At 55.4% G+C, this 23,414-nt stretch overlaps 2 protein-coding genes across 3 annotated transcripts; both read left to right on the top strand.

The window, feature by feature from the left end:
• Positions 1-2,938: 2,938 nt before the first annotated feature.
• On the top strand, positions 2,939-9,230 carry PGLYRP2 (peptidoglycan recognition protein 2). The gene is made up of 6 exons (XM_031030988.2): positions 2,939-2,989; positions 3,645-3,768; positions 4,893-6,020; positions 7,023-7,233; positions 7,814-8,111; positions 9,123-9,230. The coding sequence occupies exons 2-6, from the start codon at positions 3,678-3,680 to the stop codon at positions 9,210-9,212; spliced, it is 1,818 nt and encodes a 605-aa protein (XP_030886848.2). The 5' UTR covers positions 2,939-2,989; positions 3,645-3,677; the 3' UTR covers positions 9,213-9,230.
• A 2,366-nt stretch (positions 9,231-11,596) lies between these two features.
• Positions 11,597-22,464, top strand: RASAL3 (RAS protein activator like 3). Of its 2 annotated transcripts, none has more exons than XM_031030963.2 (18): positions 11,597-11,692; positions 11,823-12,160; positions 13,934-14,064; positions 14,216-14,294; positions 14,400-14,461; positions 14,845-14,915; positions 15,489-15,615; positions 15,703-15,801; positions 16,251-16,793; positions 17,165-17,309; positions 17,570-17,714; positions 18,583-18,819; positions 18,916-19,117; positions 19,231-19,349; positions 20,385-20,775; positions 21,060-21,217; positions 21,737-21,800; positions 21,905-22,464. In XM_031030963.2, the coding sequence occupies exons 2-18, from the start codon at positions 11,836-11,838 to the stop codon at positions 22,043-22,045; spliced, it is 3,039 nt and encodes a 1,012-aa protein (XP_030886823.1). In that variant the 5' UTR covers positions 11,597-11,692; positions 11,823-11,835; the 3' UTR covers positions 22,046-22,464. The 2 variants fall into 2 exon arrangements, with proteins under 2 accessions (XP_030886823.1, XP_081670670.1); XM_081814544.1 differs by having other exon boundaries at positions 13,874-14,064.
• The last annotated feature ends 950 nt before the right edge of the window (positions 22,465-23,414 follow it).

Below are 23,414 nucleotides of genomic sequence, written 5' to 3'. Positions count from 1 at the left end.
GAGCCACCCAGGCGCCCCAGCTTTACACAATGTTACATGTCAATTATATCTCAATAAAGCAGGGGGAGGGGGAGGCCATGTAGCAAATATTTCAGTTTTGCAGGCCAGATGGTCTCTGCTGCTAATATTCAACTCTGCCATTACAGCCTGAAGACAGTCATAGACAATATGTAAATGAATGGGGGAGGATGTGTTCCAGTAATTTGTTTATTTGTTTACTTACATAAACAAATTGTGACACATCCATACAATGGAATATTATTCAGCCACTAAAAAAAAGAATGATTCATGATAAGAAGCACCAAGTCCACACCACAACACAGATGAACCTCAAAAATGTTAGCCTGAGTGAAAATAAAACAGCCAGACACCAAAACTGACATCGTGTCTGTTCCCATGTATGTGAAACGTCCAGAACAGGCAAACTCATAGAGACAGAAAGCAGGTCAGTGGCTCCCAGAAGCTGAGGGATGGTGGCAGTGACTGCTAGTGGGTACACAGGGTTTTATTTCAGGGTGATGGAAATGTTCTGGAACTAGACAGGGCTGATGATTGCACAACATTATGAATGTCCTAAATACTATAGAATTAAACACTTTTATTTTTTTTTTAAGATTTTATTTATTTGAGAGAGAGAGAATGAGAGACAGAGAGCACGAGAGGGAAGAGGGCAGAGGGAGAAGCAGACCCCCTGCTGAGCAGGGAGCCCGATGTGGGACTCGATCCCGGGACTCCAGGATCATGACCTGAGCCGAAGGCAGTCGCTTAACCAACTGAGCCACCCAGGTGCCCGAATTAAACACTTTTAAATGGTTCATTCTATATTAGGTGAATTTCACCTTGAAAAAACCCCAAAAGCAAAAAAATACATCGTCTACAAAACAGACGGCCAGCCCATAGACTGTCGTTTGCGGACTCCTGCTCTACATCCCTTAACAAAACCCAGAGCTGAATAAAAAAACGCAGACATATAAAATCTTAGCTTAAAGCCCCGCACACTGCAGTTTTTATTATTAATAATACTTATTATCAGGGTCTTCATGACTATTCTTCTGCCACCAAAGTGAACATTAACTCTGACACGGGCCCCAAGCCCAGTTTTGCCCCAGGTTCCTCTTCCTCTGGCCTCGGGCCATGATCCCACCTTCACTTCAGATCTCAGTGCCCAGGGCTCTGTCTGTCTGTGTCAATGCTGCCTTCATTAGAGCTGTCCCCAGGCCCCGGACAATGACTATTTCCCTGAGACTAGTGGTCTATCTGTAGCCAGGAGGGGCCTTGACCTACCCTGGCAGGTGGTCCTCATGAGGTGTAAGGGAAGCAGGGGTGGAGAGTGGTGATTCATAATGGGAATCCCAGCCTTTCTGCTAACTCCCAGGCCCAGCCCAGACCAGGCGCTTTGCTGTGTGGGTACATGTGTATGCATGTGTGTGTGTGTGTGTGTGTGTGCTTGCGCGCGCACGCACACCTGTGTTTCAGAGCCCAATCCCCAACTGACTCAATCCTCAATCAGGCCTTTTGTGCACTCAGCAATCCCTCCCTGCCATCCACCTGGTCCCTGGCTTGCGCCAGATAACTTCTGGGCACCCTAAGAGGACTTGGCATCTCCTAGTTTGGGGGAGATAGAACCAGACAGAGAAACTCCTAGCCCTGTATGGATGGGTCTGAGTCAAAGGGAGGCACCCCAGGCTAGAGAGCCAGGATGGAAAAAGGGGGGGAAGCAGGGGTAATCAAGGAGGATTCCTGGAGGAAGTGTCCTAACCCAGGACACAAATCCCAGACAGACTCTAAGGGAAATGCTAGCCGGCCATGACATGCCCCTAGCTTGAACTCTACTTAGCCTCTGCCACCAATTCCTAGCTTTGAAAGGGAATCAAGGCTGTCTGGATGGCTGGCCCAGGAATTCTTGGGTGTGAATTCTGCAAACGCTTCCCCGTGTGAATTACTCTGACCCTGGCCCAGCCACGGGATAGTGGAAACATGTTTTGCCCTTGGAGCACTCCCCAGGTCCCAGCTATGTGACCTTGAGCAAGCTACTTAACCTCCCTGAGCTCACCTTCCTGCTGAGTAAAATGAGCATAAATGGATGATGACATAAACCCGGAAGAGTCCCCCAGGGCTGCAATCAGTGGGAGCCGCAGAGGGACACATCCAGGGTCCATAATGCCAAGGCAAGGTCATTCCCAGACCAGGTGGATAGTAGGTGGGGATCTCCTCAGCCACCCCTCCACATTCTGGGGGCACTAGGGGAAAGCAAGCCAGGCATAAAGATAGGATCACAATTCCTGATTTTGACTTTCACCTCTGGTTCCAGTGTGCCTCAGCACAGGGCTGTTCCTGATCCTGTCTTTCTCTAAACAGTTGATATTTTGTTTATCATGGATTTTTTTGCATTCACTTTGGTCTTTTAAAATATCACATTAAAATATGACTCGATGACAGATTTTCAGCGCCACCTTAAATTTTGCACCCTAGGCGAATGCCTCCCTCTCCTCACTCGGTCCTCACACCAGATGGACACACCGTACAGGCAGAGCCCTCCTCCCTTCCCCCCCACCCCATCCCCAAATCCTTGGAAACTGGGACTCAGAGGAGAGTTCCTTGGAATCCCCTGGGGATTGGTCTCCATTCCCTCCCTCCCTGAGCACCTTACTCCCTGAGCCCCCATTGTGTGAGGCTGGGTCCCCAAAGAGAGGACACTCTGTATCTGCGAAAGCCCCCCCCTGGGGAATCCCAGACCTGGCTCAGCCTGGGCATTCCCGAGCCCGCCCAGGGCCCGCCCCATGCTGAGTCCCCAGCCCGGTGGGTCTCCTGGAAACTCCCCAAGCTGGTTTCGGGGTGGGAGGCCCATAGTGAAGCAATTCACACCACAGCCCCAACAACTTGGAGCCCATCCCACCTGACTCCGGAATAAAGGGGAGGCAGGTTCATTTCTGCAGGACTCAGCCACCTGCACTGCACCGGAAAAGAGGACCCTTCGCTGTCAACCCAGGTGAGCCCAGAAGCCAGCTCCTGGGACAAAGCCAGGGTCCTGAAGGCTCCAGGCCAATCCCTGCTCTCAGCTACCTCTGGTTGCTTGGGACCAGGACCTGGAACTGGGTCAGAGGTGACAGCTCCTGATCCCAGGGGCTCGGAGCAGGCCTCAGCAAACACTCCCCAGCCCCTGCACCCATCCTCTGCCTGAACCTGAGGTGCTGACAGAAAAGAAGGCAGGAGGCAGCACCAACCCCAGGTCTCTCCTTCTCTCCCCTCCCCCAGCACAGCCAGTCTTACCAGTTTGGCGGGCACCTGAGAGTCCTCTCTCCTGGCCAGCTGCAGAACAACTACAGGAAGGGGATAAGGCTTGCTGGACTGGCCTCAGTCTACCTCTCTTGGGAATGGGCAGAGTTTGTTGGAGTCTAAACTACTTGACCTCCAGGCCCCTCCTGGGATGGGCCTGGCTTGCTGACCCTTGACCTCAGCCTGGGAGGGACAGAATAGGATGGGGGAGCCCCTGAGATCCAGATGACCTTGACCCAGGGCACTCTGTCCCCATGCTTCCGCTACCTCCCGCCCACAGCTCCGCAAGGTGCAGCCGTGTCATTCACCGCTGGACTTTGACAGTAGCCAAAGACACCGCTCAGTTCTCCATGCCTATCCCCTTCCAGTTCTGCCAAAGTCTCCGCTGAGGTCAACTGGATATGTCCCTCAGAAGCTGGAACCCCACAATGGTGGCCCAGGCTGTCCTCTGGATCCTGCTCGGATTGCTGCTGCGGCTGGAGCCAGGGACAGGTGGGTCAGGAGGCAGAGATCCGGGGCCAGGACCCAGTTCTGTAAGAATGTGCTGCTGCCCCCTCTGTGTCTAGCCCTGTACAGGGTGAGGCTGGAGACCCCAGGAGGCCCCAGTCTTAAGGAACCTCTAGTCTCCAGATGCTCCCCATAGGGTCAGGACAATAGCTGGGGAAAGGACTTGGGGCCAGAAAAGCAAAAATCAGGAAAGTTTCCTGGAGGAGGGGACATAGATTTAGGACAGGAAGAAAGAAAAAAAAATTGACTTGATGCAGAAACAGGAAAGGGCATTTTAGGCCAAGAGAGGAACAAAGCTATAGAGGAATCATAGTGTGGACCGTCTGGAGAAGAACCTGGATTCTAGACAGCGTAAGGATTAAAACTTCTTGGGTTCAAATCCTGCCTCTTCCACTTTCTAGCTGTGTGACCCTAGGCAGATGATTCAACCTCTCTGTTCTCATTGGGGTCACTGTGAAGATTAAATGGGTTAAGTTATGTAAGTCACCTAGAATGGTGCCTGGCACATAGTAAATGTTTAATAAATGTTAGCTATCATTCAACATCTCACCCAGCTCTGAGCCCAGCATTTCTGAGTTCCAGGTTCAGCCACTGACATTTCCCTCACTGGGCACGGGCCCACTCTCTCCTCCCTGGCCATCCTTAGGGACACCTATCCCTCTAAAATCCCCCAAACTCCAATTCATCAAGAAAAACTGTCCATTTTCCCCTCAAAACACCTGGGAACTCTTCTGATTTTTGTCCATCCCACTGCCACCACCCTGGCTTCGGCCACCTTCATCGCTTACCCCCACACTGTCTCTCCTTCCCTACTCTAGCCTCCCCCAAATCTGTTCTCCACATGGTAGCCAAAGGAGCAATTGTAGAATACCAGCCAGGCCATGTCTCTCTCCTGCTCATGAACCTGCCATGGCTCCCCAGTGCTCACTGATCATCTAAGCTCCTTAACCTGTTATCTGTGCCTCAGTCTCCTCATCTATACAAGGACAGTGGTGGGGGTCACAGCATTGTCCGATGAAGAGCTAAGGGCACTGAGAAAATGTGGAAGCAGCAGGGGGAGGAACAGAGGGTGCTGGGCCACTGGGCTAATGTTGTTCCTCCTCCTGCAGCCACCCTGCCCCTGCTCATGGACTCTGTCATCCAGGCCCTGGCGGAGCTCGAGCAGAAGGTACCAGCCACCATGGCCAGCCACACTGCTTCTGCGTGGCTGCTGTTCGCCCGGGACTCTGGCCACCACGATCTCCTCCATCACTTCCTGCTGGAGGGGCAGAATCTCAAGGCCACCAAGCTGGATCCCCAGCAACTGAGCCCAGAGCTTCGAGGCCTGACCAAGGACGTGGCCCAACATGGTATCCGGGGCAGGCTGGAATACGGAGTGGTGCTGGCACCCGATGGCTCCACGGTGGCTGTGGAGCCTCTTCTGGCGGGGCTGGAGGCAGGGCTACAAGGGAACAGGGTTGTCAACCTGCCCTTGGACAGCACGGCCACCCCTCTGGATGCTGGAGCCACCTTTCCAGACACTGGAGCCGTGGTTCCGGATGTAAGAGCCGCATCCCCAAGACTCAGGGATGTCCCCCCAGATGGCGCCTCTGCAGATGTTGGAGCCATGCCTCCAAATATTAGAGCCACAGATCTGGATGTCAAACCCACCTCTCCAGGTGTTAGACCTGGCTCTCCAGATGTCCCAGTCACCTCTCCAGATGTCCAAGCCTCCTCGCCAGGTGCCAAAGCCAGGTCCCCGACCACTGTGGACAGCCTTCTGGTGGTCACCCTGGCCAGAGACCTGGGTCTGGCCTTCCTCCAGAGCCCTCAAACCTGGAGCCATTCAGGCCTGGGAACTGAGGGCTGCTGGGACCAGCTCTCTGCCCCCCGGACCTTCACACTCTTAGATTCTGCAGCATCGCCAGTCACCACGGCCTTCCTCAATGGGGCCTTGGATGGGGCCCTCCTTGGAGATTATCTAAGCCGAATTCCTGAGCCTCGGCCACCTCTCAGCGCCCTCCTGAGCCAATACTATGGAGCCGGGGTGGCTGGAGATTCAGGACTTCGCAGCAACTTCCGACGGCAGAATGCAGCGGCTCTGACTTCAGCCCCCACCTTGACACAGCAGGTATGGGGGGCCCTCATCCTGCTACAGAGGCTGGAGCCAGCACACCCTCAGCTGCGGGGCATGAGCCAAGAACGACTGTTCGAGGTAGCCACCAATGCCACCAAGGAATTCACTGAGGCCTTTCTGGGTGAGAAGGCCCCCACCCCCTGTGACCTCCCCCCTCACAGATACACTCTTAGCCTCATGTGGTCAGGGGGATCCAAGACTGGAGGATTCCAGAGGGGGAAATAGGGGCTCAGGCTGGGGAGCCAGGACAGCTGCACAGGTAAGGAAAGGCTAGGTTTGGGTCTTAAAGGATGAATAAAAGTTCGGGGCGCCTGGGTGGCTCAGTCATTAAGCATCTGCCTTCTGCTCAGGTCATGATCCCAGAGTCCTGGGATCGAGTCCCACGTCGGGCTCCCTGCTTGGTGGGAAGACTGCTTCTCCCTCTCCCACTCCCCCTGCTTGTGTTCCTGCTCTCACTATCTCTCTCTGTCAAATAAATAAATCTTAAAAAAAAAAAAAGGATGAATAAAAGTTCATCCCCCCCCCAAAAAAGGAGTGGGGGAAGGTAGAGGGCATTCCAGGAGGTGGGCTCAGCACACGCAAAGGCAGAGAGGTTCAAATGGAAGGTCAGCCAGTTACTCCTGTGCACCTTTAGGGAAGTTGCTTCACTTCTCTGAACCTCACCTTCTTCAGTGAAGCCTGGGAAAATCATTGCTTCTTCTTGGAGGTGCTGGGTGGTTTAAGAAAGATGAAACAGGGAAAGCAAGTAGCACACAATTAGAGTATGATAAGTGGGGGCTGAGATTCCTCTTTTCTCACTATGGCTGTCCCTCCCTAGAACTCAGAGCAGAGCCAGCTGGAGAGTGTTGGGTCCTGGATTGTAAAGAGCCTTAAATTAAGAGCTAAAATGTTTGGGGTTCATCCTCAAGGTAATGGGAAGCATAGGAGATAAGCCAATAGGACTGAGATGCTGTTAAATTTAGTTAAGTTAGATCCCCATGGGGGCCAGTGTAGTGTGAGATGGAAATGTCCTCAAATCTGGAGGGAGTCTGGAGGGATGGTCTATATGTGCGCTCTAATGGGGGAACAGGCGGCAGGCAGAGAAACGCTGGCTGACCCCAGCCCTGGACTCCCTTCTCCACAGGGTGCCCGGCCATCCACCCACGTTGCCGCTGGGGCGCCGCGCCCTATCGGGGTAGCCCCAGGCCGCTGCAGCTGCCACTCGGGTTCTTGTATGTGCATCACACATACGTGCCCGCGCCACCCTGCACGGATTTCGCGCGCTGCGCCGCCGACATGCGCTCTATGCAGCGCTTCCACCAAGATACTCGGGGTTGGGACGACATTGGCTACAGGTAAACTGAACCCGCAGGCTCGCGAACCTTTTAGAGTGTAGTCTGGATGGGCGTGGCCAGACCCGGGGGCGGGGCTTGGACCGGAGCCAACGGGGAGAGACGGAGGAGGAGCTTGGAGGTGGGTGGGGCCAAAGTGGCGAGGGGGCGTGGCCTTGACTTGGGTCCCGGCTTTAGCAGTGGGATTCTTGGGTTTAGGGTAGGAACTAGAAAAGGAGCAAGGACCTGAGAAAGGAGCAGAACCTGTGTTAAGAGCTGGGTCTGGGACAGAGCATCGATGGAATATGACCTAAGACAGAAAAGGTCTCTGAACTGGGCAGGAGCTGTACCTGAGACAGTGTGGAAGGGGCTGGGTAGAAAGGGGAGTGGCCAATGCTGACGGACAGATCCGGAAAAACGGGATAGTTTCTGCGGTGGCACTTGGGGAGTGGGAAGAGGATGGGCGGGGCAGAGCCAGAGAGACCAGGCGGGACGTGGGTCGGAGGTGGCCCTTGGCTCAGGTGCAGAACTGGGGTAGGGGCCCAGATGAAAGGCGGGACCTCCCTCACGCCGCGTGGTGCCTGCTTCCCCCTCCCGCCTACAGTTTCGTGATCGGCTCAGACGGCTATGTGTACGAGGGCCGCGGCTGGCACTGGGTGGGCGCGCACACACTCGGCCACAACTCTCGCGGCTTCGGCGTGGCCTTCGTGGGCAACTACACTGCGGAGCTGCCTGCGAAGGCTGCGCTTCACACCGTGCAGGACGTGCTCCCTGGCTGCGCAGTGCGCGCTGGCCTCCTGCGGCCCGACTATGCGCTGCTGGGCCACCGCCAGCTGGTGCGCACTGACTGCCCCGGGGACGCGCTCTTCAACCTGCTGCGCACCTGGCCGCGCTTCGCTGCTGTGAGTACCAGACCCCGCATCTTTCCGCACACGTTCAGAGCGCAGCCCTGACCCCTGTCTACCTGCCCAACCTGGACAGGCCCCTGACCCCTTACTGTAATTCCCTAGGCCCACACAACGTCAACCAGGCTCCTGGTCCCCCTTGCAGTCCATCTATTCAGGCAACCTAGGCCCAGACTTCACTCGTTCTACTTGCAACAGCCCCTACCCACTGTCCTCCGCCCCTACAGCCTCGGCTCAGCCCTGACCCGGCCAGCTTGTCCTTTACCCAGCCCCGACACCTCTGTCCTCCCAACCAAAGCATGGACCCCGACCCTACAGCAGCCCTTCTGCCTACACAGCCTCACCCAGACTAGCCAAACTTGGCCTCACTTTTGTCTCCTACCCAAAGGGCCCTCTGTCCACACAACACTAACTCAGCCTGTGACCCTCTACAGAAAACCCCTTTGCCTGTGCAACCTCTGTCTAGCCCCTACCCCCGTGCTGCAGTCCTCTGCCCAATCTCAGCCCTGAGGATGCTTGCTCAGCCCCAGCCTCCCTGACCCCTGATGACAGCTCTTATGGTGGAGCAATCTATGTCCAGCCAGCACAAACTTGGCCTGATGATCCCACCCAGCCCCTGACCCCGATTACCAAAACATCTCTATATTCACACCTGCACAATCTCACGTTACCTGCACACTGGCCAGCAGTCAGCATTGTACCCACCCCCTCACTTTGGGCCCCCGTCCTCTTCCCTTTCCATGACAGGGGCAGACCCCCACTCCCCAAGCCTCACACTCCCCTGTCCTTTTTTTTTTTTTTTTTTAAAGATTTTATTTATTTATTTGACAGAGAGAGTGAGAGAGCACAAGCAGGGGGAACAGTAGAGGGAGAGGGAGAAGCAGGCTCCCCACTGAGCAGGGAGCCCAATGTGGGACTCAATCCCAGGACCCTGGGATCGTGATCTGAGCCGAAGGCAGACGCTTAACCGACTGAGCCACCCAGGAGCCCCTCCCCTGTCTTTTCTAGAATGTGAAACCAAGAACAGCCAGGAGGGCCTCCAGGAGATCCAAAAGGGAGCCACCTCCAATGATCGTGCCAGCCACAGGCCTCCAATAAAGAGACAGTGGAAAGAGAGCCTGTATCTATGCATCATCTGTGTTTGCACACGTTGTCTTTTTCTTTTTTAAGATTTTATTTATTTATTTGAGAGAGAGAGAACAAGTAGGGGGGAGGGGCAGAGGAAGAGGGAGAAGCAGACTCCCCACTGAGCAGGGAGCCTGATGCGGGACTCGATCCCAGGACCCTGGGATCGTGACCTGAGCCAAAGCCGGACACTTAACCTACTGAGCCACCCAGGTGCCCTGCACAAGTTGTCTTAATTTGTGTTTGCCCAGAAGCAGACCGGAGACAAGAATTTCAGTGCAAGTAGTTTGTTTGGGAGGTGAAGGTGCTCCCAGATCGTATCAGTTGGGGAATGAGGGAGAGAGGTAGGGAAGAGAAGGCAGCCGAGAAAGGGTACTTTATCAAGTAAGTTGGCACTGTGGGGACATGGAGCTCAATCCCACTGGGGACCTCTAGGGGACTGTGTAAGACACACACCTCAGAGTCATATTGATCCAAGGGAGCTGGGGTATTGATCCTCCAACCCTCATCGTCATTGGTTAAGGGCTGATCTCAGGGAAGGTATTAATTCTCTGGCACTTTTGGGTTGCTTATTGTATGGGGAAAGTGGACTCCAGCATCAGAGAAAGACCTCCAGCAAAAATGCAGGGAAGTGGGAGTGGATCAGTATTCAGTGAAGCGGGAAAGCCTCAGGGATACATCGGAACATGGGGAAACTCTGTATGTATGTGCTGTGAATGGACTGAGTGCAGTATGAAAGAGGTGGGCATATCTAAGGTGTGTGCATCTGTGTGAACATGTCCAGCTCCAGGAGAAGGGTCTTTGGCCCTCATGGAAGATCCTACTCCTTGGGACAGGTTATAGAATTTGTAAGGCACAGGGCAAAATGAAAATGCAGGGCCCCTTGTTCAAAAAGCAGAAGCTTCGAGACAGCAACAGCAAAGCATTAAATCAAATGCAGTGCAGTGCCCTTCTAAGCATGGGGGTCCTGGATGACTGCCCAGGCCACATGCCCATGAAAGTGATCCTACCCACCCTATCCTGTGAATTCTGGTCACCCTTGCCTTTGCACAAATTGTTCCTTCTATCTGGCATCCCATGGTCCTCTCCTTATGCTTTGGGCCACAAGTGTCACCTCTTCAGGGAGGCCCTCCTGGATTTTCCCACTTGTGCTTAGCCTCTACTGCAGTCTATTTTCTTCCAAGTCTTCCTCACCAGCTAGAAATGTCCTGCATTGATGTTCAGGATCTGTTTCCCTCACTGGACTCTGAGCTCCAGGAGGGCAAGAACCAGGTTTGTTTAGTTCCCTGTGGCTTCTCCAGCACCCAGTACATAGTAGGCACTCGGGAAACATTTATTGAGTAAACAAAGGCTCCCATTATGAACCTTCTGGAGCTAATACTATCATCTTGTTGTACAAATAAGGAAACCGAGGCTCAGAGAGAGGAAGTGACTTGCCTGAGGTCACACAGTGAGAGAAGGACCAGCTGGCTCTGGAACCCACTTCTGGGCCAGGATTCGAGTGACTCTCATGCTGACTCATTCACTTCTTAGAACAGCATTTGCCCACCTCTTTTTACAAGTAAACACTTACTGAGGTACAACAAAGATAGAGGAAGACACAGGAAAGTGCACTGAACTGTATAGCTCAATAAATTTTCACAACAGAACACACCCTTGTAATCAGCACTCACCCAGTTCAAGAAACGGGACATGTTAAATTTGTTATGTGACTTTCACCACCATTAGGGGAAAAAAAAAAAAAAAAAGATCAATTCCGAGAAGCTTCCTTCATGCTCCCCTACCTTCTTCCAAAGGAACCTAACATCCTGATTTGTTCCACACAGTTTTGCCTCCTTTGCGACTTTATATAAAAGGGACCACATGGTATTGACTCTTCACTGTTTGTGATTCATCCACGTTCAATCATCCAGTGGTTTGCTCATTTCGTTGCTGCATGGTATTCCACTGAGGAAGAGATCACAATTGATCCATTCCACAGTACATGGATACGTGGGTTGCCTTCAGTTTGGTGCTATTACAAAGAGCGCTAGTGGGCATGTCTATTGGGTGTATACCTAGCACTGTAATCGCTGGGCCAGAGGTGAGGTGTATGGGCAACGTTAGGAGATCATGTCAGTTTTCCAACTTAGGTGAATTGCTCTACACTCTGACCAGCAGTGGAGGAGAGCTCCAGGTGCCCTGTATTCTCACCAGCACTTGGTCAGTCTACCCATTCTGCAGAGATGGCATCTGAGGCTCAGAGAGCGGCATTGCGGCTTCCCGGTCAATGAGAGATTCTGGGTCCTGCTCTGTCACCTCCTCTGCCTCCCGCATCCTGCCCCCACTGTGCCCTCCCAGCCTGGCTGTGGGGTGGGGTGGGACAGACAGGGTCACGTGGAGTTGCGTTCAGTGGGAGGAAGCCAGGCAGGGTGCAGACGGCTGCTGATTTTGGGGCTGGTCGGGAAATCAAGGTAAGGGAGGGAGGGCATGGTGGCCACTGAGGGGGTTACCTGGGGGTGGAGCTGTGAGTGGGGAGGGGGCCAAGATGAGGACAGCATGTGGGAACACACTGGGCAGAACTGTCACCCTCTTGTCCCTCAGGAGAACCCCCGCCATGGACCCACCATCACCGTGCAAGGCCTCCCAAACCCAGCCTGCAGCAGCCTCGTCCCTGCTAACCTCCTACCGTTGGCACACAGGGGGCGATGGGGAGAAAGTAGCCGGAGGGTCCCGCTGGGGCCGACTTGCAGGCTGGGGAAGGGCGCTAAGCCACCAGGAGCCAGGGGTCAGCAGCCAGCCAGCCTCTCGCTCGCTGTTCCGTCGTGTCCTCTCTGCGCCCCCCAAGGAGTCACGCACAAGTCGCCTGCGGCTATCCAAGACCCTCTGGGGAAGGCATAAGACCCCGCCGCTGGAGCCAGGACCAGAGCCGGAGGCCCCAGGTACATGGTCCCCCCCCCCCCCAGGCTGGGAGGCCGGATGCTCGGGTTTTGTCTGCCTCCGGAGCATCAGCCCTACAGACACAGGAAGTTGTGGGGAGTGCAAAAGCCCAACAGGAAGTGGCTGGGGCCCAGCTGCCCTCTTCCCTCTTCCCCCTCACACAGGGACTGGGGGGTAGGGGGAGTGGCCAGGGGCCTATGGGCTGGGGGTCCATCCTGGGGAAGGGAGAGGGAAGAGACTGAGGGTGGTACTGTCCAGATGCCAAATGGCTCTTGGCCCCAGTGGGTCTCTCCTCATATCCAATAGCCCAGGCTCATTCTCTCCTGCCTGGATATCCACCTTAGCCCTCTGGCCTCCATATGTTCAGTTTCTTCACTTCTTTGAACCTCAGCTTCTCCATCAGTTAAATGGGGATCATAATGCCTACCTTGAAGCATATATAATTTCATTCACTCATATTCATTCATTCATTCATTCATTCATTCAAACAGAGGTCTATTGAGCATTTACGACATGCCAGGCCTTGATTTAGGCACTAAGGACAAAGCAGTAAACAAAACAGATGGAATTGCCTACCCCATGTAGCTCACAGTGTAGTGGGTATGACAGACAGTAAACAAGTAAACCAAAAACGACAGATGGGGCTGTTCCACAGAGGGATCTAGAAGAGTAAGGGATGCCATGAAGACTGTAGTTCAGGAATGCAGCACTAGCCCAGGGCCCAGCATGATTTAAGTGATCTATTAACAAGTGGAGTATTTATTCCCCTGATGGGAAAACAATAGGACAGACAGGTGATCTGGGAGGGTTGATTCAACCTATCTATTCTGAGAACCTCATTTCTCACTGTTCATATTCCCATTTTGCAGAGGCATCCCTTTAACTCCCTTCAGGGTATCAGGTATTGCTCACTCCATAGGATCCAGAGAGAGAGTTCTCCAAGAAGCAGGACTGCTCCTCCTCTGCTCAAACACCTCCCGTGGTTCCCCATTACCCCCAGGATAAAACCTCCAGTTCTCTAACTGGCACCCAAGATTCTGTACCAGTCTCATCCTGGATCTTCTCCCTCTAGCCTCTGAGCCCTCTGGGCCCTTCTTGCTTTTCCTGGGCCTTGCCATCTCTGAACCTTTGCCCAAGCTGTTACTGCCCTTGTCCCCTCCATCTCTGTCAAAATCCAACCTGCTGTTCAAGACCCAGTGCAAACCTACCATCTCTGGAGGCTTTCCCTGTCCCACTGCACCACCACCTCTCCCTACCCTGATCTTTTTTCTATTCCTTTCTCAAATTTTGAATACTTTCCACCTTAGATTAGTTATTTATGTAAGGAACCGAGGATGCGGTCTTGTTTAACCTCTTGGACCTGCCTATCTACTGTCTTGGTTAAGAGAAGAATGCTTGTGTCTGAACCTGGCTCAACCACTCACAAGCTGTATGATCCTGGGCAAGTCCCTCAACCTCTCTGGTTTTCAGTTTCCTCCTTGGCAAAATGGGGGTGATAATAGCCCTTGAGTAGCTTTTGGAGGATTAAATGAGAGAAGGTGGATTAGTAAACACAGTACAGGGCACATGTGTCCACTACCCATGGCCTGTGGGGACAAGGACAAGAGGGGTGGAAACTTGTCCAACAACAGCCTGACATGGCTGCTGGGTGGGCTGGGGTTGGGGGGAGCGGAGACACCTGGGAAGGAATGCCTGATGAGCCTCTCTGAATGGAGACGGTCCACTGAGGGAGAGGAAAGGACTCCCAGGTCCCCAGCACCTACTCCTCTGCCCAGAGCCTGAGCCAGAGCAAGAGACCCCTGCCCCACAGATCCCTGAGGCCCCCACACCTGACGTACCCATCTGGAACATTGGGGCCTTCACCCTGCTCGATGGGAAGCTGGTGCTGCTTGGGGGTGAGGAGGAGGTGAGAAGGGGCACAGGGGCGAGGGGAGGGAAGAAGACGGTGGGAAGGAGACAGAAGAGTGGGCGGGGGGAGGATAATGGAAAGTGTCTGCCTCTCCTTCTGTCTGCCTGCCTACCTCCCCTTTATGACTACCCACTCTTATGGACAACAGGGTCCTCGCCGGCCCCGAGTGGGGAGCGCTAGCTCTGAGGGCAGCCTCCAGGTAGCCATGGGGAGCCTCAGAGATCCAGGTAAGTTTCAGAGGTGCAGAGGGCTGGGGCATTGGTAGCATGTCAAGGTGGGGCAGAATTCAAGATGATCCCATCCCCCAACCTTCCACCCCTGACCACCTACAGATCGGATCCCCGGAAAGACTGACGCAGAGGCTGCTGGCCCCAACCAGGTCCACAACGTTCGGGTGAGCCATCCAGTGGGAGGTGGAGGGGAGAGCAAAGACTCCCAGACCCTCAGAGATGAAAGGGGACTCTTACTGGGTGCTCTTGGGCAGGTCACTTTTTTGGCCTCGGTGTCCCTATCAGTCAAATGGAGCTAATGAGAGAACCCCCCACCCCCCAGGGCTGTTTATGAGAAGTCAAAAGAGAAAGCATAGGATTGGTGCTTTAGAAAAGAAAAAAAAAAAAGGAAAAAACCCCCCAAAATTTGGTTGCCTTTATTATTACTGCTAAAACAGCCTGAGGTTGCGGTCTCCCCAAACCAGCAGACGACCCAGGACACCCTGGGGGGAAAGAAGTTGAGGAGGGAGAACAGGGTTCTGTCCAGCTGATATCCCCCTTCCCACAGGGATTGCTCAAGCGGCTGAAAGAGAAGAAAAAGGCCAGGTCGGAGCTCGGAGCCAGTGCCTGCCGGGATGGGTAAGAGTCTCTGAGGGGCAGAAGGGGCTGGAATTCAACATGGCCCCCTCTACCCCCACCTGCCTATCATTCCCACCTTCACCAAATATCTCCCATGGCCCCCTCTGTGTCCTGCCCCAGAGCAATGCTGGAGCCACCCCTCGGCTGAAGGGTGGGGGCAGAGTCTAACACACTAACTCTAAATCAGGAACTAAGTCAACGCCCTGGGCTGGGAGTGTCAGCGAAGGGACCACTGAGCTGAGATCTGAAGGGACAGGAAAAGCATTCCAGGGTACGAAACAGGGAGTGCAAAGGCCAAGAAGCCAGATGAAGCGACAAAAACAAGGCCAGGATGACTGGAGTTCAGAGAAAGGGACTAAGTGGAGGGAAATGTGGTCAAAAGGTGACAAAGACTGTACTATGTAAGGTAACACAGGCCACCATAAGGAGTTGAGTTTTTATCCTGAAAGCGATGGGTTCAAGTCCAATTTAGGTTGAAGTTCATCCTGGCCTCCCTCCACCCTTCAGGCTCTAGGGGGTGGGTTTGTGCGGAGGAGGGAAGAATGACCACTTGTTCAACCGCCCGCTCCCCAGATCCCCCAGTGCTCTGGGATCTCGGGAATCGCTGGCCACGCTCTCCGAGCTGGACCTGGGTGCTGAGCGGGATGTAAGGGTCTGGCCATTGCACCCCAGCCTCCTGGAGGAGCCCCACTGCTTCCAGGTAAATGCAGAGAACTCTCCACCTCACCCAGATTCTTTGGTTCTACCCTTGGCCTCAACCGCACCCTTGGATCCCCATCTCCAACAGGTAACGTGGACGGGCGGGAGCCGCTGCTTCTCTTGTCGCTCCGCCGCTGAGAGAGACCGCTGGATCGAGGACCTTCGCCGCCACTTCCAGCCCAACCAGGTCAGTACAGCGGCAAAGTTGGACTGCAGGCCCCGCCCACAGCCCGGGCCCCGCCCTTTCCCCACCCAAACCCCCGCCCCCCGCCCTAACCCTGCCTCTTAGACACACCTGCCGGCCAACACCTTTGCAAAAACTTCGAGACCCTCCTCAGCTTCCGTCTGTTACCAGCCCCTGGTAAAACAACCCGGTCCCAGAAGTTCAATCCGGGAACTATTTGCACCCAAAGCCCCGCCTACCAGGCAATGGCCGAGTCCCCATCCCGCGGCTACTCCTCCGTACCCTGGAGCCCGGATCTCTCTGCGAGAGCCCAGAAAAGCTAGAGGGCTTTCGCAGAACCACCTTGAGACCGCCGTGGCCCCTGTCTTCCCCCAAGGGCCCAGCGATCTCCCTGGGGGCACGGTGCCCCACGTCGAGCACCGACGCCTCCCCCAACCCACTCCGGTCCGCAGGACAACTTGGAGCGGGAAGAGACGTGGTTGAGCGTGTGGGTGCACGAGGCAAAGGGACTGCCCCGAGCGGCGACGGGGTCCGCAGGCGTGCGCGCCGAGCTGTGGCTGGACGGCGCTCTCCTGGCGCGCACAGCGCCGCGGGCTGGCCCGGGCCCGCTCTTCTGGGCCGAGCGCTTCCACTTCGAGGCGCTGCCGCCGGCGCGTCGCCTGTCGTTGAGGCTGCGCGGAGCTGGCCTGGGGGGAGCGGCACTGGGCCGCGTGGCACTGGCCCTGGAAGAGCTGGGCGTCCCCCACGCGCCCGCCGCGGGCCTGGAGCGCTGGTTCCCGCTGCTCGGGGCACCAGCAGGCGCGGCGCTGCGGGCGCGGATCCGGGCGCGGCGCCTGCGCGTGCTGCCGTCCGAGCGCTACAAGGAGCTGGCGGAGTTCCTCACCTTCCACTACGCGCGCCTCTGCGGGGCGCTGGAGCCCGCGCTGTCTGCCCAGGCCAAGGAGGAGCTGGCGGCTGCCATGGTGCGAGTGCTGCAGGCCACCGGCCGGGCGCAGGTGCGGCGCTGCGACGGGGCGGACCCGAGTGACCAGAGGCTGCCTGATCGCGCGCTCCGGGGAGCAGTGTGGGTGTTGGGGGGTACCGGTGGCTCAGGACCCCGGCGGCACAGGCGAGGGGCGGGGCACCACGAGGGGCGGGGCCTGAGCTTCAGTTGTGAGGGGCGGGGCCTGAACTGAGCCTCTAAGCTGAAAGATTTAAATTTCTGCTCTGAGGGCTAGAGGATCCGACCTTGTGAGCCCTAGCAGTGAAGACTCTAGCAGCTAGGAGGGTCCGGGCTTGTGTCCCAGGTGTGAGTGATTGGCCAAGGGCTCGTATGCCCCCTAGCTCCGTCCGCTCCCCCGCGCAACGTGAACCCCACTGTCCCCAGGCACTGGTGACAGACCTGGGCACCGCAGAGCTGGCACGCAGTGGAGGCCGTGAGGCGCTGCTATTCCGGGAAAACACATTGGCCACCAAGGCCATTGATGAGTACATGAAGCTGGTGGCACAGGATTACCTCCAAGAGACGCTGGGTGAGCCAGAGGGTGGATGTCAGAGGCCATCTAGGCGGGCTAGGAACCCCCTCCCCGGGGGAGATCTGGAAGATCCTAGGTAACCTGGATGCTGGTAGTGGGTAGTACCTTTGGGGGTGCTGGAATCCTGGAGGCAACTGGGGGCTCCCCCAGAGATGTTAGGTGTCTCCGGAGGAAGGTGGAGACAGAGTTGGAGGCTGAGTGTGGTGGGTTGTGGTGGTCACGGCCCTGGCCTCTTGTCTGGCTGTGCTGAACTGCAGGGCAGGTCGTGCAGCGTCTCTGTGCCTCCAGTGAGGACTGTGAGGTGGACCCCAGCAAGTGCCCGGCCCCAGAGCTGCCGCAGCACCAGACCAGACTGCGAAACAGTTGTGATGAAGTCTTCCAAAACATCATCCACTCCTGCAAGTGAGAATCAGGGCCCCAGCACCTGAGCCTAGCCCTACTTCTCAGCCACTGTGCTAATAGCCCTGACCCCCAATTGGGGTTGCCAAATAAAAACAGGATGCCCAGTTAAATGGACGCATGCAACATTTGGGACATACTTATACTAAAAAAGTATTCATTTTTATCTGAAATTCAAGTTTAACTGTTTGTCCTGAAGTTTTGTTTGCTAAGTCTGGTAACCCATTCCCCATATCAGGTCAACTTGGGGTTACTGACCCCAAGGAACCTGGGACCCAATTCCTTGTCCTCTAACTACAGGGGACCCCATACCCTAATTCCATGCTAGCTGACCCCAGTTAATATAGGACCTCAATAAAGACCTCTGATTCCAGGTGATACTAAAACCCCCAATCCCATGACCCTTGATCTTAAATGACCCTGTACCCCAAATTCCATGCAACTGATCACAAGAAACCAGGGATTCCAATTCCTTAAACTCTGACCCTAGGTTAACCTATATGTTCAGTCCCACATCACTTGGAACATCAATACCATAATTTCTGAACCTAGGTGACTCTAACCTCAAGCCCATCCTACCTCATATTATATAATCTAGCACCCCAATCTCATGTTCCTTTATAGCTACCTCCCAAGCTCATGGACTGTATCCCCATGTGAACCTGTATCCCCACCTCCCAGATTACTGACTCCAGAGGTCACCACAATAACTACCCCATAAATCCTGACCCCAAGCATTATTATCCTCAATGTCTCCAATCCTGGAACCCATAGTGCCGGTGATTCCTGACTTCTGACCTTAGGACCTTGACATGAATATGACCTTTATGTCCATACCCTCCCCCTTTGACCATTGCCTCTTCTGCCCCAGCTGGTTTCCAGCAGAGCTGGGCACCGTGTTCTCAGGCTGGCGAGAAGCATGCAAGGCACGTGGCTCTGAGGCACTGGGCCCCCGACTGGTGTGTGCCTCTCTCTTCTTACGGCTCCTGTGTCCTGCCATCCTGGCACCCAGCCTCTTTGGTCTGGCACCAGAGCACCCTGCACCTGGCCCAGCCCGCACCCTCACACTGATCGCCAAGGTCATCCAGAACCTCGCCAACAGTGCCCCGTAGGTGCTGGGAGGCTGGGGGAGGGGAGGGGTGCATGCCAGGGCAGTGGGGTGGCAGATGCCTGGTCTGACCCACCCAGTCCGACTTTTGCCCAGGTTTGGTGAGAAGGAGGCCTACATGGGCTTCATGAATAGCTTTCTGGAGGATCATGGACCAGCCATGAAACACTTCCTGGACCAAGTGGCCATGGTGGATGTGGATGCAGCACCCAGTGGCTACCAGGGCAGCAGTGACTTAGCCCTCCAGCTGGCAGTCCTGCACGCCCAGCTCTGCACCATCTTTGCTGAACTTGACCAGGTATGGCCAGAGTGCAGAGCCCAGAGCCTAGGGTGTGGGGTAGGGAGGCAAGAGGGCAGGGAGCCTATGGTCCTAGAGAGCTTGTTTACCATCCTCCCTACATGCCTCATCAGGCAACCCGTGACAGCCTGGAACCGCTGCCCACCATCCTGAGAGCCATTGAGGAGGGCCGGCCTGTACCTGTGACTGTGCCGATGCGGCTCCCACCACCCCCAGCCCAAGTTCACTCCAGGTAACCAGCCTGCCTCAGGTCTGGCCCAGTTCTGATGGGTGAGAGCAGGGGCCAGACCAAAGGCAAGCACAGGGTCAGACCGGGGCCAGAGGTGAAGATAAGATCACGTCAGGGGTCAGGAACAGCAGTCGCCTTGGGATTCACTGTCAGAAACTGTTGCATAAAGGTAAGAGGCTGGAGACGGGGTCATCCATGGGGTCAGAGAGAGGTTCACAGTATGGTCAGAAGACAGGTACTGGATCAGATTGGAGTCCAAGGTGGGGATAGGTCATCGCAGAGGTCAGGGAGAGGTCACTTTTGGGGTCAGAGAAAGTGACATTGTGGTCAGTGATGAGGGTCAGTGATGAGGTTGTGGATGGAGTCAAATCAGGGTCAGATGTTAAGATGCACCATCAAGGGCGCCTGGGTGGCTCAGTTGGTTAAGCGACTGCTTTCGGCTCAGGTCATGATCCTGGAGTCCCGGGATCGAGTCCCACATCGGGCTCCCTGCTCGGCAGGGGGTCTGCTTCTCCCTCTGCCCTCTTCCCTCTCATGCTCTCTGTCTCTCATTCTCTCTCTCTCAAATAAATAAATAAAATCTTAAAAAAAAAAAAAAAAAGATGCACCATCAAGGGTCAGGGACAGGTTCATATGGTAAGCAGAGGTCAGGCCCATGGCCAAACGGGGTCAAGGGTTATAGGTAAAGTCATATGGTCAGAGATCAGGGACCATGGTCTGTGAGGAGGCAGAGACAGGATCAGCTTAAGGTCAGAGGTCAGGGACAAAGGAGGGGTCAGACAGGGAAGGAAAAGGGTATCCCTGTGAGCAGAGGTCAAGCCCAGGGTCAGATTGGAATCAGAGGTTACAGAGATGGTCGTGTCAAGGGTCATAGAGAAGACTGTATTGTCAGAAGTCCAGGGTCAGAGATCCAAATGTGATTCCATCAGTGACAAAGTCACATAGAAGTAAAAGATCAGAGGTGGAGTCATTTCTGGTCAGAGGTAGGTTTGGGGGTCAGCTCAGGGGCTGATCTGAGCTCTCCCATTCCACCCCCAGCTTCTCTGCAGGGGACAAGCCCGGCTTCCTGGCTCCTCGGGATCTCCCCAAGCACACCCCTCTCATCTCCAAGAGCCAGTCTCTCCGCAGCGTTCATGGCGCAGGTAGTTGGGCGCGACCGCCGCCAGACCAAGAGCCGCCCCCGCGGCTGTCCCGGCCCGTGCAGCGCACGCAGAGCGTCCCGGCTGGCCGCCCCGCTCGTCGCCGCCCCTCTGCAGGGCCCCGGCCACGGCCCAAAAGCTCGCTTCGCACGGGGCCCGCTCCCCGAGGCCGGCCCTGGACCGGGGCCTCAGCATCGTTGCCTCGGAAGCCGTCGGTGCCGTGGCAGCGCCAGCTGGACCAGCCGCGGGACAGAGACCAGGTTCTGGGCGTGCACCGACCCGTGGGCAAGGTGAGGTCCAGCTCAGGTCTGCACACAGAGGGGAATGACGGGACTGGAAAGACAGAAAGCCAGGCAGGTCTGGGTTCAAATGCCGAGCTCTCTGCGCTGTGTGACCCCAGGCCTAGTGCAAACCTCTCCGAGCCTCAGTTTGCTCCTCAGTAAGACGGGAGCGAGGTTTCCTAACGGGGCAGGGCAGTGAGATGGCAGAGCGCAGGGGACAAGGAGGTCAGGGTTTTTCGGGGAGAAGAAGGGGCGGGACGACGGGTCAGGTTACATCTGCTCCCTCCCCACAGTTGGCAGAGCTGCAGTGTGAGGTGGCCGCCCTGCGCGAGGAACAGAAGGCTCTGTCCAGCCTCGTGGAGTCGCTGGGCACCCACCTCCGGGCCTTGACGGAGAAGCAGGAGCAGCTTCAGGGCCAGCTGCAAGACCTGGACTCCAGGCTCCGTGAAGGGTGAGCCCCGCCTCCTCCATTAGCTCTGCCTCTGGGTGAGCCCGCTGTAATCAGATCTGCCCCACTTTCATTCAGGCCTCTCAATCACACCCAAATCACTCCCGGCAGGCCACGCCCCCTTCCAGTCCCGCCCCAACACCCCTGTTTCGCCCCGCCCCTTGGTCAGCTCCGCCCACCCCACGTCCCTGGCGAGTCCTACCTTCCAGGCCCCACTCCTCAATCAGGCCCTCCCAAACAGGTTGGTCCCGCGTCTCTCAGTCTGGGCACATCTTCGTCCCTGTCACCACCTCACCCAGGACTGTCCAAGCCCCACCCTCAAGAGTTGGTTGGTCCTTTCATCCCAGCTCTTCAAGGCTCTGATCCAGTCCGGGCTCCAAGTTTATCTAGGCCCCGCCCCCTAGCGTGGACAAACCCCGCCTCCACGCCAAGCCCCGCCCCCGAACTCCTGGCTGTCCAACCAGGAGCTGGAGGGGAGTTTCTCCGCCTCTGACCCTCCCCTCTTGCCCCTGCTCCCCACAGGACTCCGCAGTCGGATCCAGGGTGTGGTGCTCCAAGCAGTGAAGATCACAGGCTTAAAAGTCTGGTGAGACCCCTGCCGTAGCCCTGGGGAAGATCTGGGCGGTGAGGGAACCAGGGTTGGGGTGCAACCCTCCCCTGGCTCCGAGCCCATTGCCACTGCCTCTCCAGGAGCACCGTCTGGCTGAGATGGAGAGTACTCAGGCCCAGCTGAGGAATGTGGTCCAGAGCCTGCAGCTTCCCAGAACGTCGGGATCCCGGAACCAGCCCCTACCCCTCAAACCACCCTGCCTCAACGGAGATACGACTTGAGCTGCCCACCCTGTCCCACGTGGTCTGGGAGCAGATACCGTCTTAAAGGCCTGTCCGACCCCTGCCTCAGCCCCACGTGGCCTACAGTGGGGAGTGGAGCCCTAAGCCAACCAGTCTGGCACTGTGAGGTTACCCAGTAAAATTTTGATTTCAGTAAAATGGCTGGCCTTTTTTTGCCCCTAAGTGTGGCCAGTCAGAAAGCATCCCCCTCCCACCATTCAAGTAAGTCTCCCAATTTCTCTCCTAATTGGAGTTCTCATGGAAGGGACAATATAAGGAGAGTCTCACCAGCTGTGTGACCTTAGACCTTTACTCTCTTAGTTCCTCAATTTTCTCATCTGTAAAATGGATCTAAAGTTTCTTAGACAGTAGAAGACCCATTGTTTAAGGTGTTCAATAAAAGGAATTTGTCATTGTTAGGGGCAGCACCTGCTTCTGATTGAAGCCCAGGCCTCAGATGAGAGCATCTTCCTAGGCCCCCAAATCCCACACCAGCTCCCTCATGGCAGGGAGAGCATGGGTCTGGGAGGCAGATGAAGGAAGGGGTGAGTAGGTGTGGAGACCGTTGAACTCTGTGAGTGTTGGTTAGGTAAATGAGTGGGCATTTGAGTCATGGGTGGATGGATGGGTGAGGGGTAGTGTGTATGGGACATTTGGCAGATAAATAGGTTAGCATTTGGTGGAAACTTGCCCTGGTAGGTGAGTAAATAAGCAGTTAGCTGGGATAGGTACGTCTACCTAGAAAAGCCTGGATCACAGTAGGAAATAAATATTTGAGTTAATTGAGTAGGTGGTTATATACATTGTATGAATATTTGTTGGGGTTTCCTGAGACTTGAGCTAGGCAGTGAGGAAACAATAATGAGCTAGGCAGACAGGACTCCTGTCCTCATGGAGCTTACACTCTAGTGGACAAACAAGTAAATGTGCAATTGAAGGATGGATGTCTGCGTGGCTGGGTGAAAGGATGTGTGTAGGGATGGGTGGATGCTTGCTTGGTTGTTTGGATATGTAAGTATTTACTTGGGTGGTGGGGTGGATGGGCAGGTAGATGGGATGTGGATGAATGGGTTGAGTGGGTGGATGGGAATTTGGGTGGGTGGCTAGCTGGCTGACAGGACCAGATGTTGGTTGATTGGTGGATGGATGAGTGGGAAGACAGGAGGTGGATGGGTGGTTTGAGTGGGTGTTTGGATGGATGGGTGGATAGTTGGTTAGTTGATTGAATGGATAGATGAGTGTGGATGAATGGGTAGGGAGATGAGTGGGTGGTTGGACATATGGATGAGTGGTGGATGGAAGAAGGCAGCAGACCTGTTATGTATTCACGATGGGGTAGTTCTGGAGGCTGTGATCCTTGGGGTTGGGT

Source organism: Leptonychotes weddellii, chromosome 1, assembly GCF_054177405.1.
Source record: "Leptonychotes weddellii isolate Sample4059 chromosome 1, ASM5417740v2, whole genome shotgun sequence".
Taxonomy (NCBI): Eukaryota; Metazoa; Chordata; class Mammalia; order Carnivora; family Phocidae; genus Leptonychotes; species Leptonychotes weddellii.
Note: the sequence above shows the minus strand (reverse complement) of the source record. Positions and strands in the feature narration are given on the sequence as shown.

Excerpts from the sequence above, each read along its gene's own strand:
- RASAL3 (XM_081814544.1), top strand. The coding sequence starts at position 11,836 with ATGGACCCACCATCACCGTGCAAGGCCTCCCAAACCCAGCCTGCAGCA. Across the intron at positions 14,295-14,399 it reads GGGGAGCCTCAGAGATCCAG|ATCGGATCCCCGGAAAGACT; the intron begins GTAAGTTTCAGA and ends GACCACCTACAG. Across the intron at positions 21,218-21,736 it reads GACTCCAGGCTCCGTGAAGG|GACTCCGCAGTCGGATCCAG; the intron begins GTGAGCCCCGCC and ends TGCTCCCCACAG.
- PGLYRP2 (XM_031030988.2), top strand. The coding sequence starts at position 3,678 with ATGTCCCTCAGAAGCTGGAACCCCACAATGGTGGCCCAGGCTGTCCTC. Across the intron at positions 6,021-7,022 it reads ATTCACTGAGGCCTTTCTGG|GGTGCCCGGCCATCCACCCA; the intron begins GTGAGAAGGCCC and ends CCTTCTCCACAG. Across the intron at positions 8,112-9,122 it reads CCTGGCCGCGCTTCGCTGCT|AATGTGAAACCAAGAACAGC; the intron begins GTGAGTACCAGA and ends TGTCTTTTCTAG.